Source organism: Hydra vulgaris, chromosome 13 (genome assembly GCF_038396675.1).
Source record: "Hydra vulgaris chromosome 13, alternate assembly HydraT2T_AEP".
NCBI classification, from domain to species: Eukaryota; Metazoa; Cnidaria; class Hydrozoa; order Anthoathecata; family Hydridae; genus Hydra; species Hydra vulgaris.
This window is the reverse complement of record NC_088932.1, coordinates 56,494,642-56,510,385: the sequence shown is the minus strand read 5'-3', so window position 1 is coordinate 56,510,385 and position 15,744 is coordinate 56,494,642. Positions and strand designations below refer to the sequence as shown.

Below are 15,744 nucleotides of genomic sequence, written 5' to 3'. Positions count from 1 at the left end.
AGGGAGTCTTTAGCCTTGTGTTCCCTATGTTTTGGGGGTCCTTATTCAAAAAAAATAATTTTTTTTTTACTCCTTGTTGAAACAGCTTGTAATAATAAATACGTATTTAGATAAGTATTACATTATCTTAACTAGTCTCTCAGTTATTTTAGTTGTTAACTCAACAATTCTCTTAGTTATTTGAGTTGTAATCTCAGTTATTTGAGTTTTTATCTCAGTAAGTCTATCTTTTGAGTTTGATTTGCAGTTATTAAATCATATCAATTTTTTAATAATTATCAAATATTCAATTAATATTCAAAGCAGTTCTTCTAACTTGATGCTTCCTGTTGATCACAAAATACCTCCTCCTTCAAATTTAGAAGAATGGTTATCAAAAAATCATATTGAAGACTGGCCTTTTATGATTGAAAAAGATTATTGTTGCCATGTTGATTCTTTTAGTAATGAAAAGATTTCTGATAAATTCAAGACAAATTTATGTAAAGTTACTTTGGATTTTTATAGTGCTCAATATTTTTTAGGCTTTTTGTTTTCATTTAAATTGTTTTATTAAAATTAAAATTATAAGTTATATTATGTATAATTTAATATTAAATATATATATATATATATATATATATATATATATATATATATATATATATATATTCACACATACATATATATATATATATGTGTGTGTGTATATATATATGTGTGTATATATATATATATATGTATATACATATATATATATATATATATATATATATATATATATATATATATATATATATATATATATATATATATATTTATATATATATATATATATATATATATATATATATATATATATATATATATATATATATATATATATATATATATATATATAATATTATATTAAAAGTATTTCAAAGCAAAACTTTGGACAGTTTAAGTTTCCAAGTTGAATCATTTGATAAAACAATTCAAGAATATTCATCATGCTTTTTTAAAACTTCAGATGAGGCTTTTTATAAAGAACAAAGTAGGTTAATATACTGTTGTCTTTTTATTTTTTTAATCAAATAAAATGTTGAGAACAAAATTTTTAAATCTAAAAATTTGGCATTTTTTATAAATAAAAAAATTTTAAATCTTAAAATGTTATTTAACATTAAACAAATGTAATATGATAAATAAAAGGTTACCCATAATTATTTTAGTACATATTAACTCTGAAATGGAACGAAACAGAGATGAAAGAATTCGAAAGTCTAATAAGGTTAAAAGTACTTTATATGTTAAAATCAGAATGAATAAAAAGAATGAATTAAAAGCTTATAATATGCTTCTTCTTATATATTAGAGGAAAGAAAAAAATTTGAAAGGCAATGGCTCAGAGGTTACTTAATTACTAAATCAAAGAGAATCAAATTGATGTCGCAAATAACGTTTTCAAGAATTTATTTTATGTTTTATTTTAAAAGATTAATTTCGATAAGAGAATTTTATTGAATTTCAGAAATGAAATTCATATTCATTTAAAAAAAAAATATTTTTGTCAAAATGATGCAATTCTTGAAATTCTTGAATTCTTGTTATTTATGAATTTAGCTTATTGTTTTTTTTTTTATTAGCTTATTTAATTTAGCATTTAGTAAATGTATAATATATATGGACTGACTTTTTACCTCTATGCCGTGCTAGATGAATGTTAAGACTTTTATTTTACAGTATGTTTTCCCTGGTTTCTCACACAATGATTTTACAGCTTTACCTGCTGGCTTTGAAGTACATCAAATATTTAATTTCGTTTTAAAGAATGAAAAATTCAAAGTAATGTACTTTATTCATGCAATCTTTATAGTAATTAAGCATTTCGTAAAATTAGCATTATATAATCTAAGATATATGATGTTTATTGTATGAAATACTAAATTATTTTGTTATATGTTATGTATTTATAAACTTTTTTATATATTATATATAAACTGATGTGATATTTGTTTATGGTTTCACGTGTGATGTTTTTTTTGGAACAATTAAAAGAAATGATGTTTGTAGTTTCAGATGCGATATTTGTGGTTTTGGATGTGATAAAACTGCAGCTTTATTATGATCATAGCGTTAACAAAACAATTAAAACACTTATGTTCTTCAAGCACTATTATGTACTTTAGAAAAAGCAAATAGATAATTTGCAATTAAAACTTATATAAATTAGAATTATATTTGTTAAACCAATTACTAAACCTATATGACAATACTCCCCACCACTATCAAAGCTCGTGCAAGAAGTGTACTCAAGTAGGAGAGTATTGTGGTAAAGTAATTTTGCCTAAAACTGATTCACCTTTAAGAACACATAATTCTTTTGATAAAATGGAGGATGAATAAACAAAACTTTAAAATTAAGGTGATTAAAATTATGGAGACACTAATATAAGAACAAAAATACATCATATATAAAGTGAAATTACTGATTCATTTTTAGATCTAATTAATTAGAGTTTCAATGTATATGAACTTTAGATAAAGATAAAGATGGGATAGAGTTTCAACCCTTTGAAACTCTATCCCATCTTTATCCTTTTCTTACTCATACAACTTATAACTTTTCAAGTCTTCTGTCAATTGTTTCCTTGCTCTTAAACTCTATTCTTTGTTTTCTAGTAACTCCCAACTTAATAGTGGTTGCTTGCAGCCTTATACAGAGTGTCTGCCAAATCAGGGAAAAGTCAGGTAATTTAGATGTCTTTAAAAGAATCAGGGGAAAATCAAGGTTTTTATTACTTATCTTATTTTAGAAGCTCTTTAATTGTGAGTCTTTTTTTTTAACACTCAGTTTAACTCTAAGAAAAGCAATTATTTTTTTGAGCTTAAATAGTAGCTAGCTTTTAGTTAGACTAGAACAAGTTTAAGTAAATTAAATAATGAACTCAGCATATTTTGATGATCTGTGGTTACAAATACCAAAATATAAAGCTTGGTTAATGTGTGGGATGCAAATACCTCAGCAAAATGTAGAGTTTGTCTGCATCTAAGAAATATAATTGAACTGTCTAATATGGGCCAGAGAGCGTTAAAAAGTCATTCAACAGGAAAGAAGCATTGTGAATGTTTGTCTCTTCACTTTAAAACGATACGTATACTATATACCGATGTGTTAAAAAATATATATGTTGTAACAACTACTTAGTCAGGAAACACAGTTCAAGTTTCCACTCTTCAGTAGTAAGTTGTGTCAGATTTGGTTATTGATGTAGAGATCAGATGGACACTTAAAAATGTTTTTTTTTTTTGATCCAGTGATGGACTTTCGATTTTGTTTAAATCAATGTTTCCTGACTGTGCTATAGCTGAAAAGTTCTCTCTTTAAAAAGCAAGTGCTCATATATAAATTTTGGAATAGCTCCTCATTTTCAATCAGTTCTTATTAGAGAAATAGATAAGTCAGACTTTTATGCTGTTTCTTTCGATGAAAGTCTTATCTCAGTTGTGCAAATGGGGCAGATGGATCTTATTGTTAATTATTGAGAAAGTGTTTTAATAAACCATGTTAGTAGTCGTTACCTAGACTCAACCTTTATTGGACATAGTAGAAGTAGAGATCTTATGCATAATATTTTGTTGGGTTTGAAATCTTTGAATAAAACCAAACTTTTTCAAGTACCTATGGATGGCCCATATGCAAATTGGGCCTTCTACTCTGAGTTACAAAACTATTGTGCCGAAAATGACATTAACAAACTAATTCCAACTTGATCTTGTGGGCCCGGAATCTATTGTTATCTTTAAGGAACTGAGAGAATCTGTTAAAAAACCAACAAAAGATTGAAATGGCTGCCTGAAAAGTAACTGAGCTTACAGATGCTCAAAAGCAAAAAGTAACTTACTTGCTATAGACATAAAGGACTTACAATCTAAAAAGGTTATTCTGGAAAAAGTAAAAACGACACTAAAAAGTGATTCAGAAGCAATTCTTGTAAATGCTGCAAATGATGCTGAAAAAGCTCATACTTATGCTATTGAAGCAAAAGTTGTTCTTGAAGAGAGGAAAAAGAAGAAAGAAGAGATTAAAAAATTAGATGAAACAATTGATTTATTATTTAAGAAAAGTAAAGAATTTTGAAGTTTTAAATATTAATTTATTAATATTTATATACAGTAAAATCTAAATTTATATAGATATTTAAAAGTATATTATATAACTTATGATATATTTTTGAAAAGATTTTTAAAATTTATGTGCCAATAATTTTTCAGTCTTTTTAACAAGAAATAAAAATTTTGTTTAAACTTTTATCATTCTTTCAGTATTATTTTTTCTGAACCATTTGGTGTATTTTCATGTCTTAAATATATGTTGATTTTAGCTTTATATTTTACTTTTACATTACTTGTGTAATTCAGTTTATTTTGTTATAAATGCTATTTATCAAAGTAGTTTATAGAGTAAATAAAAGCATAGCATTTTTACATTTTACTTTGATTAAATTTTAAATGTAATTTAATAACAATAGTAACAATGACAACATATTAACGATAGTTGGATAAATATAGTGATGCTTTATTTTTATTTTGCACTGTACATGACTTTTCCATGTATTATTACTCAATCTTAAAGTCTAGAAAAGCTCATAATAACTGAAATAAAAATCAGGAAAAGGGGTCGATGATCATGGAAAAGAGATCCATGATCAGGGAAATCCACCTTAAGATTTTGGCAGACACCGTTTTATATTTATATATATATATATATATATATATATATATATATATATATATATATATATATATATATATATATAGTATATATGTTACTGTTATCCGCAGTACCAGGAATTAGCTAAATGCTAATGTTTATAATATTATTTAATATTGCAACTCTGAGTTTCATGTGTTACCACAATCATCAGGCAAGTAGTAAAAGTTTAATTTTGCTACTTGTCTGATGATTGTGGTAACACATGAAACTCAGAGTTGCAATATTAAATTATATTATAAGCATTAGCATTTAGCTAATTCCTGGTACTGTGGGTAACAGTAACATATATACTATATAGCTCTAGTTTATCTATTGAGCACTCTTTTAAGTATACAATATTATACTTGATAATATAAAGATATTTTCTATATTCATATATATACACTTACGTATATATATATATATATATATATATATATATATATATATATATATATATATATATATATATATATATATATATATATATATATATATATATATATATTAGGGTGATTCATATTTGACGAACTTTTGAAAATCAAGTTGGTCCTACCTGAAATGGTTGACCAATAATATAAAAATAATTTTAAGTCCAAAAATTTTAATGTCACGTGACTTAAGAGGTCCCCGCCAGTCAAATTTGTGTATAAAAACATATCAAACTTCAGGGGTCTGGCGGGGACCTTTAAAATCAACACGGAAAGCCAACTTTTATTCTATATGGTATATTTTAGACTACTTATTTATAATAGGGTAGGACCAAAAAGAAATACGGTGGTATTTATTCCACATGATGCGGAGAAAGTGGTGAAAAAACGGTTTTTTTACATAAAATGACGCATTACTATGTATAACTGACGCTGGTTTATTCATCATATTTAGGCCAAATTTTGAAAATTAATATTAGATCTAACCATTAATAATGTTTATATAGAAGGGGCGTGTCAATAGCTACCCGCCCCCCTCACCCTATTATTGGAGATTTATACCCCCCTATCCCTTCTTTGTTAGAAGGTGGGGGGCGAAGTTATTTAAATTTTATTATAAATCATAATATTTAAAATTACTTTATTTTCTTTAGCAAAAAAAGACAATATAAACGTTAAATTATGATTACATTTTGATTCTTATTTTGGAATATTTATTCATATTCGTATTCGTATCATATTGTCGTATTTGTGGAAGACATATTGTCGTATGAAGCTTTGTATAATGTACTGGAAGATTATGGAATACGTGGCGGTGTGAAGGGACTATGTTTTGACACAACTGCCACAAATACTGGAAGACATTCAGGAACCAATATTAGGTTCAGTCAAAGACAGGAATGTATTTTATTAGAGCTTGCCTGCAGAAGGCATATATATGAACTTCATCTCAAACATTTTTGGGAGCAGATTACCTCAGGCAAAACAGCAGCTCCAGAAAATTTAATGTTCAAACGGTTTCAGACAAACTGGAATGACATCAAGGAAACTGTCGATTCTTCCAATTTAATAAGGTTTGATATCAATTCCATCAGCGATACTTTCTTGGCAACCCAGATTGAGGAAACTATCCAGTTTTGCAAAGATGCATTAAACAATGACATATTTCCAATAGGGGATTATAGGGAGTTATTGGAACTTTCCCTGATGTATCTGTATCCTAAAATATTTTTCAAAGTTCGAGCTCCAGGCTGTGTTTCTCATGCTAGGTTCATGTCGAAAGCCATTTACTACTTGAAGATTCAGATATTGAGTAAACATCTGCCCTATGATTTGACTGCTGCCCAAAATAAAGAGTTGAAGACAATGGTAGAATTTATCTCGATTTTCTATTCTGTCTGGTTTCTGAGAACCTCATTGCCCTCAGCGGCACCATTTCAGGATGTAAAAGCCTATTGGCAAATGGTGCAGTACAAAGAATATGTAGAGAAACGCGACACTGATTCCAAGAGAGTTCTAAACGGAATTGAAAGTACAATGATGTCAATGAAGAGACCCACCTGGTACTTAGATGAAACTTTGGTTCCACTTGCTCTCCTAGACCCTACCCTTCCTGATGTGGAGAAAGAAAACATCGCATAAACATTACTCTCCAAACCAGTTCCAGTTCCAAAATTAGTGTTATCTGTTAAAATGAAATTTTTTGTTACTATTGTGACACAACCCTTCATATATGTATATATAAGTGTTAGCTCGTGGGTATTTCTTGGTGTTTGCAAAAAAAAATTTTCGCCCAAGTTCTTAATTAACTTTTAGAAAAGGCCATAAAATAATAATTGACTTAAAGGAATGAAATTTTCATCCTTATAGTGTTGATTGGGGAAAAGTTGCCCTTTCAGCAGTTTATGAATTTTATACTTTTATATTAAAAATCATCAACTATTTAAAATGTCTCGTAAAGTAAGGTGAGTAACTTGTTATATTCACACAAAAAAACAGAAGTTAAAATAAAATAATACTTCTTCAAATCACAATAAAGGAACAGTCTCTCTAATTAAAGAACAGATCGTTAATCCAAATTGAAAAAAAAAAATTAAACTCATAATAACTTTTGGTATTTATCATTAAATCATTAACTACTTTTTTATACATATAAAGAATAAAAATATAATCGAATTTTTTAATTTGAAATATAATATAAAAAATTTAAAACTTTATATTTACTTAATATAAATATTTTTATTTTTTTTAAAGTGGCACTTTTCTGGCTTTCATTTTTAGAATATTCAAATCTTAGCTCCCTCATATTTAACAGCTTCGTTGTTTTGCTTTCAATAAAAATAATCAAAAAGTCTGTTTTATTTTTCTTGATGTTTGATTGTAAATAGTTTTTGAACAACTTTACATTTGAAAGAGATCTTTTGTCTTGACAGACAGTGACTGGAACTGTTAGGAGGATTCATAATATAATACAAGTATTGGGGAATATTTCTTTAAGATCTTTTGTGAGTAATAAATGGTAGAACATCTAGCAGATTTTTCTTCATTGTTTAAAATTTCTTCCAACCAATTACAATTATCTCTCAATATATATCTTCAGTCATGTCATGAATTCTAAATAAGAACTGAAACAGAGACATGGTTGCACAAAGTCTTTAAAACGCTCTAAAATGCTCTTTCATTAATTTAAAAGAATTTAATTGGAATTAATAAAAAATGGCTGGTTGACAAAGAAATTTTTCTTGAACTTTTATCTAGAATCAAAATAAAGTTTGCTTCAAGTTTGTTGAAAAACTTTTATTTCTTTATGATTCATTACGTACTGGTCAAATTTAGTTTGATTATAACTAGATTCCAAAAATTCTTAAGTGGATTTTCATTTTTTTATGGAAATTTTGACATTTGATGAACTTGACTACATAATTTTGTTTGTGTAGTTTTTTTCGCTCAATACATCATGCCAAATAACAATTCTGCATTTGAATTCCAAAGTTTTGGCTGATACTTTGGTACTTTGACTTGATACTTAGGTGGTTCCAAAATTGCACTTTTAGCAACTTCATGCATTGCTTTATAAATTTTTTGCAAAATTTTCCTTGATCTCTGATGCAACTCTCTCATCTTGTATCACTTAAAAATTTAAATGTTAGTGAGGGGCACTTCAATTCTAAAATATTTCAATGTTTTTTGGAACCAGAAAAAAAGTTATTAAGGCTTTGAATAATTCCAATCTATGACAAGTAAAATTAAATTTTTTAAAATTTTTATGTCTCTTAATTTGTAACATATACTGCACCAAAAAAATCAAGAAAATTGTAAAAATTTCTAACCTTGTGGTATCATCAATAATAAATAAAATCTTTAAAGTTGACCACCTCTGAACTGTTATGTTTTTCTATGACAAGATATCCTATGATAGGAGATAATTGTTCCTGATGATTGGTGTGCTATTCGATATAATGGAGTAGTATTTGGTTTTCCTAATTTTTTTAAGGAAAAACATTTTTTAACTTTTTTCCTCCTTAGTAGCACATGCCATTAACTGAATAATTTCTTCTTGAATTTTTTTTCTTAAGTAATGCGTTTTGTTTAAATTTTTACCTGTTTTGAAAACATGATGTTCCAAAATTAGGTGAAATTCTGCCATAAGTTCAGCTATTTTCAGGAAATTTCCATTATTTTTTCATACAGTTTATCAGGTGATCCTCTAAAAGCCATGTTTTCATCATGACATCATAATGATTATGGAAGTTATCTTTTTCAGAACATTATCCAATTGTTCACTTTCATTCAAAAGTTGTTTCTTTGTTAAACCATCAATAGTTTTTGAACTTCAAAGTCTTCTTTTCAAGTCGATCCATTTGCCAAAACCTTCAATATTATGAATTTTAACTTCATGCCTTTTAAGTTTTATTACAAATGCCTCCAGTTAGCAGATCTTGTTTTTGCAAAGCAAACATCTGTATTGTTGAATAGTTTACAACAGAAACAAAATAATTCTTTCACTTTTTTTGAGTAAATTTGTTATGATCTTGGATAAATTTTACAGTTCAAATTTTTTCGGCAAAAAACTTTAGCTAAATAAACGATCCTCACAATTTTTTTGGGAGCTGTTTGATGAATGGTTTGACTCTTCATATCTATTTCTTGAATATTATGGTGTGTAAGAGTCTGAGACCAATCAGATATTTCTTCCTATGTACAAAAAGAGAGCCCACTAGTTATATTTGTAGGAACAGTGTTTTGAATTTGGTGTTCTTGTTTGTTCTTCAGTTTTCCTCAATTCTCTGTTTTGGCTTGATTCTTCACCTTCCATCTCAACTGGAAGTATATTCTCTGCTTTCATTTGAATTGATTTCATATGGCAAAGTGTTTATCTCAGAATCATTGTTAGAGTTACAAGTTGTTTCTGAACTTAAAAAAGTATCTAGTTTAGTTTGGTTTTTATCATGTCTTTCTTGTTTCAGATGAAAACAACTTTTTTTTTTTGCAAATAATAATTTACTGTTGATCTTAAAATTTAAATTTTAAGTAACCCTCAGTTGATTTAGCAGCACTTCCTTATAGCAGCAGACTATAAAATAGTTGTATGTAGCAACACTCCGCGCATGTTATATAGTAAAAAAGCAACACTCCTCACATGTTTTATTTATTTGTCAGTCAATGTAGCAACTCAATGTTTGTATCTATATTAGGGTTATGGCTTTTTTGTGTCCCCATGTGAGTTAAATCAAATAGATATTTCATAACATGTCGCTGCCCTGCTGTTCCAGTAATCATTTCCTGTTCTGATAATCTATAATACTGATAGATTACTGGAACAGCAGGAATAAGCAAATATCAATATTACATCTGATATTCGCTTATTAATTATATTAATAAGCGAATATCAGATGTCGAGGGACATTGTTTCCTCAAAGTTCTTTATCCATTACTATGCGAAGGACTCATGTAGGGCTCAAGAACATGATGTTGACAACCAATAAATTGTGGTTCTACCAGTTTTTTCTCAGTAAAATATCTTTTTAACTGACTGAAAATCCCATTCCTTTTTCCAGTGTTTACATTTGTAGTGTCCAATACAATCATCTTTATACTCTTTTATAAATTGTATTCATCAAGAATAGCTGTTATACCTTTAACAACAATATCTGCTTTTTTGTCTGTTAGAGCTAGTGCTTGTAACCTAACTTCTCTTTGTTTATTCTATAACACTAACACTTAATATTCTTGCTGACTATTTATAGTTAGCATCAAATTGCAGTAATCATCTTTCAACGTATAGTGTTTTCTTTATTGCTTATTTAGTTGCAGTTTTGGTTTTGCTAAAGTAAGTACTTTGGGACTGTTATTTTGAATCTTCAGACTCTTGATATTCTGCCTCAGACTTGGTTTTGGAAGATGACATTGTTGTTGTTGCCCTTACTGTTGTTGAAGTAGAGTTCATTTTTCTTCATTTTTGAACTGGCAGGCTTCTCAGTTGTATACCCAAACTGTCCTTTGCTTTTAATCTGAAGATAATACAATCTTTTGCCCTTATTGCAGAGCCATTCACCATATTTTTTTGTGATGTCAAAAACTTCATTCAATGAATTTTCTTTTCTTTGTTTTTACACATTTTTGTCTTCAGCACTTGATCCAGTTTTGCCTGTACAACTTGAGTTAATACATTTGGAAAATTTAATTTCATAACTTTTTTACTTTTTTTTTACTCATCTCCCTTTGATAGATTCTCCCAGGAACAGATAGCGACCAGCAATTTGGATTTTGAGTGGTATCTTGCTGTTATCTTCCAGTGAATGTTCTTTTAGTGGACAGTTCTTCTTTTCCTATATGGCTCATAAAATTGTACAAGATTCTTCATCCAGGTTGTCTTGTTTCTTTTAGTAGTGGAAGCACTTTTCTTATAGGACATTATGATTAATACTTAGGTATATTTCTGAAAATATATAAATAATAAATAAATGTGTTATTTTACTTCTATATTTTTTGACTGCCATTTGGCAAATGTGGATACATATATACAACCCTCAGAATGAGGAAAAATGAGATCAGCAATAAATGGCCTCAATATTTTAGAGGTTAGCATCAGGTCGGCACAAAGCAGGTTTGATACAAAGGTCTAACCATAAAACATAGAGATGAAGTCAGCAATTTTTTGCTGACCTCAAACACTTTTAGGTCAGCAGTTAGGTCAACATTGCCAAATGTCGACCCTAATTCCAAGGGCTGTATATAATTATTAGCATTGCTCAATTAGGCAGCTTAAAGGTTGGGTTAAGTAAAACTGACACTTTTTATACCTTGAATTAAAAAAGATAGGAATGAGCTACAAAGTTAATTTTTTTAACAAGAATAAGCAAAGAAAAAAGTTAAATTTCTTCAGTACAATAAAATTTTTCAATTTTTTTCTTGATTTTACTTGAGGTTCATACTCTGTGGTGGCTTTATCCCACTTCTTCTTGAAGTCGGTACTTGATTTTGCTTGCCTTAACTTGCTTGACGTAACTTGGCTTTAATATTCGCCCAATATTGCTCAATTGGATGAAGTTCAGGACAATTTGCAGGATTGTGTGTTCTAGGTATGAAATCAATACTATTGGCATTGTAAAAGTTTGATTTGGAGTAATGAAATGATGCAAGGTCAGGCTAAAAGGTTGCATTACCATTGTGGGCAATAAGCGCTTTTTAAGGTACTCTTTTTGATAAATTTCACTATTTATTGTGGAGTTAGTGATGAAACTTTGTGTTTTCAATCCACATTGACATATGGTTTGCCAAACCTTAATTTTTGGGGGGAATTTTTTTAGTTTTATTGTTTTAGATTTAGCCTTTAACTTTTTCCTGGAGACTCCAATATAAAAATGATGACCTGGTATTGTTTTGAAATTTAGTTCCACTTAAGTTTCATCATCCATAATTATACTTTTTTCTTTTCTACACAATAGTTTGTATAATTTTCCTGCACAACTTCTCGCCACTAAATTTTCTTCAGTATTGCGATCTGGGGCTTTATACATCTTGAAGGACTTAATTTTTTACTTTGTCTTGCCAAATCTTGCTCAGAAATGTTATGATTTGCCCTTATTTTTGCCAAAATATTCGACTTCAGTTCTTTGTTAATGTTCAAGTTGTTGCTGTTTCCAGGCTTTTCATTTATTGTATTAAGTTCTAATCACAGTGCTTTTAGAAAATACAACAGTTCTTACAATTGATTTGAGAGGCAAATTAGGATCTTCCACTCAAGCGTGCAAAATTGCATCACGCACTTGTTGCTGTTTTGTTGCCATTTTAAATAATAATGAATTTTTTCTAAAAAAAAGTAATTTAACTGAAATAATAATACATAAATAATTATTTTTCTGTATGATAACATTCTGTATGATTTTTTTAACATCCTAATCATAAGAAATAGTGTCAATTTTATTTAACGCAACCTTTATATAATCTAAATCTTGCTAATTTCCATAAACTTCTAGAAGCCTCCAGAAAGTTCTAGAAAGTTTCAGAGATTTCAAAAACATTTGTGACAGTTCAGAAACATCATTTTCAAAAACATTTGTGACAGTTCAGAAAATTCTAAAAAGTTCCGAAAAGTTCAAGAAAGTTCTAGCCTTCATAAAGTCATAATGCTACTGCCAGCAAATACTACTTATATACCATTTTAACATTTTCATGTTGTGGGTAACCTTTTTTGAAAATTATTCAGAATAAAACACATTTTCATTTACTTTTAAGCTAAAGTTCATCGATTTAGGATTAACAAAATTAAGGGTGCAAGGGGAAAACCAATGATGTCACGTTTTTTTCATTTTGAGAATAAAAAAAAATGAGGTTTGAAGACTTATCTCACTATTTTATTTGCAGTTTCACACGTATATTTTAGGTTTGTAAATAAGTATGATCTGTTTCATGATAAATTAGCTTGATAATATGTCGCACATCAGGAGATGTGCAAAAAAATTAAATAAATTCTAACATTTTAGATTTATATCACATACTGTTGATAAGTTTTTTTATAAACTTTTCTGTAATATGCTTAAAAAATTAAAATTTATTTAGTTCATTTTGTTAATTCTTATTTCGACAAGCTTTCTAACACTCAACCCTTCTCACCTTCCACTACCCTGAGATGAAAAAAAAATTAGAAAAAATTGAGCTTAAAAAAAAAAAAGAAAAGTACATATGAGGTAAGTAAAGAAATCAATTTAGGAGTAAATTTTTTTTTTGAGATTTTCTTTTTTCCTTTAATCAATTTTTTAATTTAAATTTCAAGTTCGGACAACTCTGACATTGATTCATCATCACTTAACTGACCTTTGTGAGGCAGATCATTGAAAAATTGCTGAGCCTCAGGCATGCAAAAAATTTTAAAAGTTGAATTTAAAATTTTAAGGTCAGTATACGATGCACAGCTGATTGGCAGTCTCTACAACAATCATTTATACATTTATACAGAGTTACAGTTACAAACAGTAATAAACTGATAAAACGTAACAACTAATGATGACATAAAAACGACTACAAAAAAATTATAAAGATTTAGTAAATATATTAATCATAGTTCTTATAATATAATAACCAAAATATATTGCAAATATCATGTCCAAATAAATAAATAAAATATAAACAGAAAAACACTGAGAAAATCAAAACAAAGCAAAAGTTACAACAAACATTACAGACAAAACAAAAAATTACTTAAAGTACTTTTGACAAAAAAAATATATAAGATTAAAAATAAAAACAATAATAAATAAATAAAAATAATAATACATAGTAAAATAAAGTAATGGCTCTTTCAGATGTTTCTTTTTCTTTTCTTCTTTTAAAACATTTCTTTTTAATTGATTGTATTTTTCATATAATTTATAAATGTTTTCTTTTCCCTTTTTCTTTTTTCCTCTTTAAAAAAGTTTTAACTGTTAGAAAAAAGCGTCCACCATTTGCAATGCAATTTCATTTGAACTGATTCCAATTGGGTCTGTATTGTAACATAGCAAGGAGTTCTTGTGAGAAAATAATTTCACAACTAGGGTGTGTTGGTATCGGATAATTAGCCTAGTAAAATGGTTTGACATGTTCAGAAAATTTAGGAACATGTTCAGCTCTATCTTAACAACTTCAAAAGGTTTCTCACAAAAATACAAAAAACATACAACATTACAACATGTACAAAATTCTTACAACATGTACAAAATTCTTCTTTCTTACAACATGTACAAAATTCTTCTATCCAATTTATTGGTTGCTCTGCTCAAACCTTCTGCTTAACCAATACCTTATCATGGTCACACTCCATGTAGCTGTAGCCCCTTTTTGGGAAAGATAGTATAATTTGTTGAAATCATTTCTTATTCACTACATTAAAGTGTAATAAATGCATAATAGTCCAATTCTTATTTTGCTCAGCACACAAAAACGCTGCAAATGTGATACATCTTTTGTTAAAATGTAGTCAAAATAGTGCTCCAGCATGCTTGCTACATCATCTGCTCCCTTTTTACCATAAGTTTCATCACAACAAAATAAGTGAGCACTATTTGATCCTAAGCAATGTATATTAAATGTGTACATAATAAATATTGTTTGTAGAAACATTAGGACAACTCATATTTTTAGCAATGTCAAATGCAAGATAGATGGCACAAGAGATGCTAGCTCTTTAGAGCAGTGACCATTATAGTATTTTCTAGAAAAGAGAAAGAGAAACAACATTACGATGATGTGATAATGGTTGGAAGTTGGCAGCGAGAGCAGGTTCAACTATGTTTACAATGCGTTTTTGCACCTTGTCTAAAAGAGAAAGAGCATCATTGGATGATCTGCCCCAGATATGGCAACTATTCCATACAAGAACAGATTTGAGATTTTGTAATTTAATTTTGTAATGGATTTGATATATGTTTTCCAAGAAAGATCAAAAGTAAGAGTTAATCCTAGAAGATGAAAGATAGAAGGCTAGACTCATTGATTCAAACATCATTCAAATTGATTCAGACATTCAAATGATTTTTGCTTTTTTGTTTTTCAAACATCATTGGTTCAGACATCATTCAAATGATGAATATCCAATAAAGTTCTTAATTATCAAAGTACTGATTCGTTACCATCGCACCAACATTTTTTTACCTATTTTTTTACCTACTTTTTTACCTCTTGTACCCATATTTTTACGCCTTAGTAGCTTTTGAATATATATTTATTTTTTATACGATATTTTATATTCTGCCCTGTAGGTTTCTTGACAAACTTTTTTTTTAGGAGGCACTCCTTCTACATATCATACATTTTTGATAAATTAAGATCCTCTGGTAAATACAGCTTTTTAATGTCATATAATGTATAATAAATTTTTCATCCTTTAAAAGACTTGATATGGTCAATAATACTATTTGCTATATGATCTGAAAAGGCAAGAGCTCGGTTTGTATGTTTTCCTTGTTGGTTTTTGGAGAAACTCTTTAAAAATAATCAAAAAGTTGTATAATGTTTTATTAAGTTAACTAAACCAAACTTTCAAGCTTGAAACATAAAAGCTTTTTTTTGTTATTTTTGAGAGAAATTTTGTTAAAACACATTTGTGCATTTTGTATT

At 28.1% G+C, this 15,744-nt stretch overlaps 1 protein-coding gene across 4 annotated transcripts in view; it reads left to right on the top strand.

Moving 5' to 3' along the window:
• Positions 1 to 251: 251 nt before the first annotated feature.
• The window catches only part of LOC136089195 (protein FAM227B-like), a 66,721-nt gene continuing 51,228 nt past the window's right edge, over positions 252 to 15,744 (top strand). The window contains exons 1-5 of one of the 4 annotated variants that reach the window (XM_065814912.1): positions 252 to 482; positions 896 to 1,015; positions 1,194 to 1,252; positions 1,337 to 1,372; positions 1,705 to 1,806. In XM_065814912.1, the coding sequence (XP_065670984.1) occupies positions 320 to 482; positions 896 to 1,015; positions 1,194 to 1,252; positions 1,337 to 1,372; positions 1,705 to 1,806 (480 nt within the window). In that variant the 5' untranslated portion in view covers positions 252 to 319. The remainder of the gene's footprint in view (positions 483 to 895; positions 1,016 to 1,193; positions 1,253 to 1,336; positions 1,373 to 1,704; positions 1,807 to 15,744) is intronic. The other 3 variants (XM_065814914.1, XM_065814913.1, XM_065814915.1) reach the window with 3 other exon arrangements.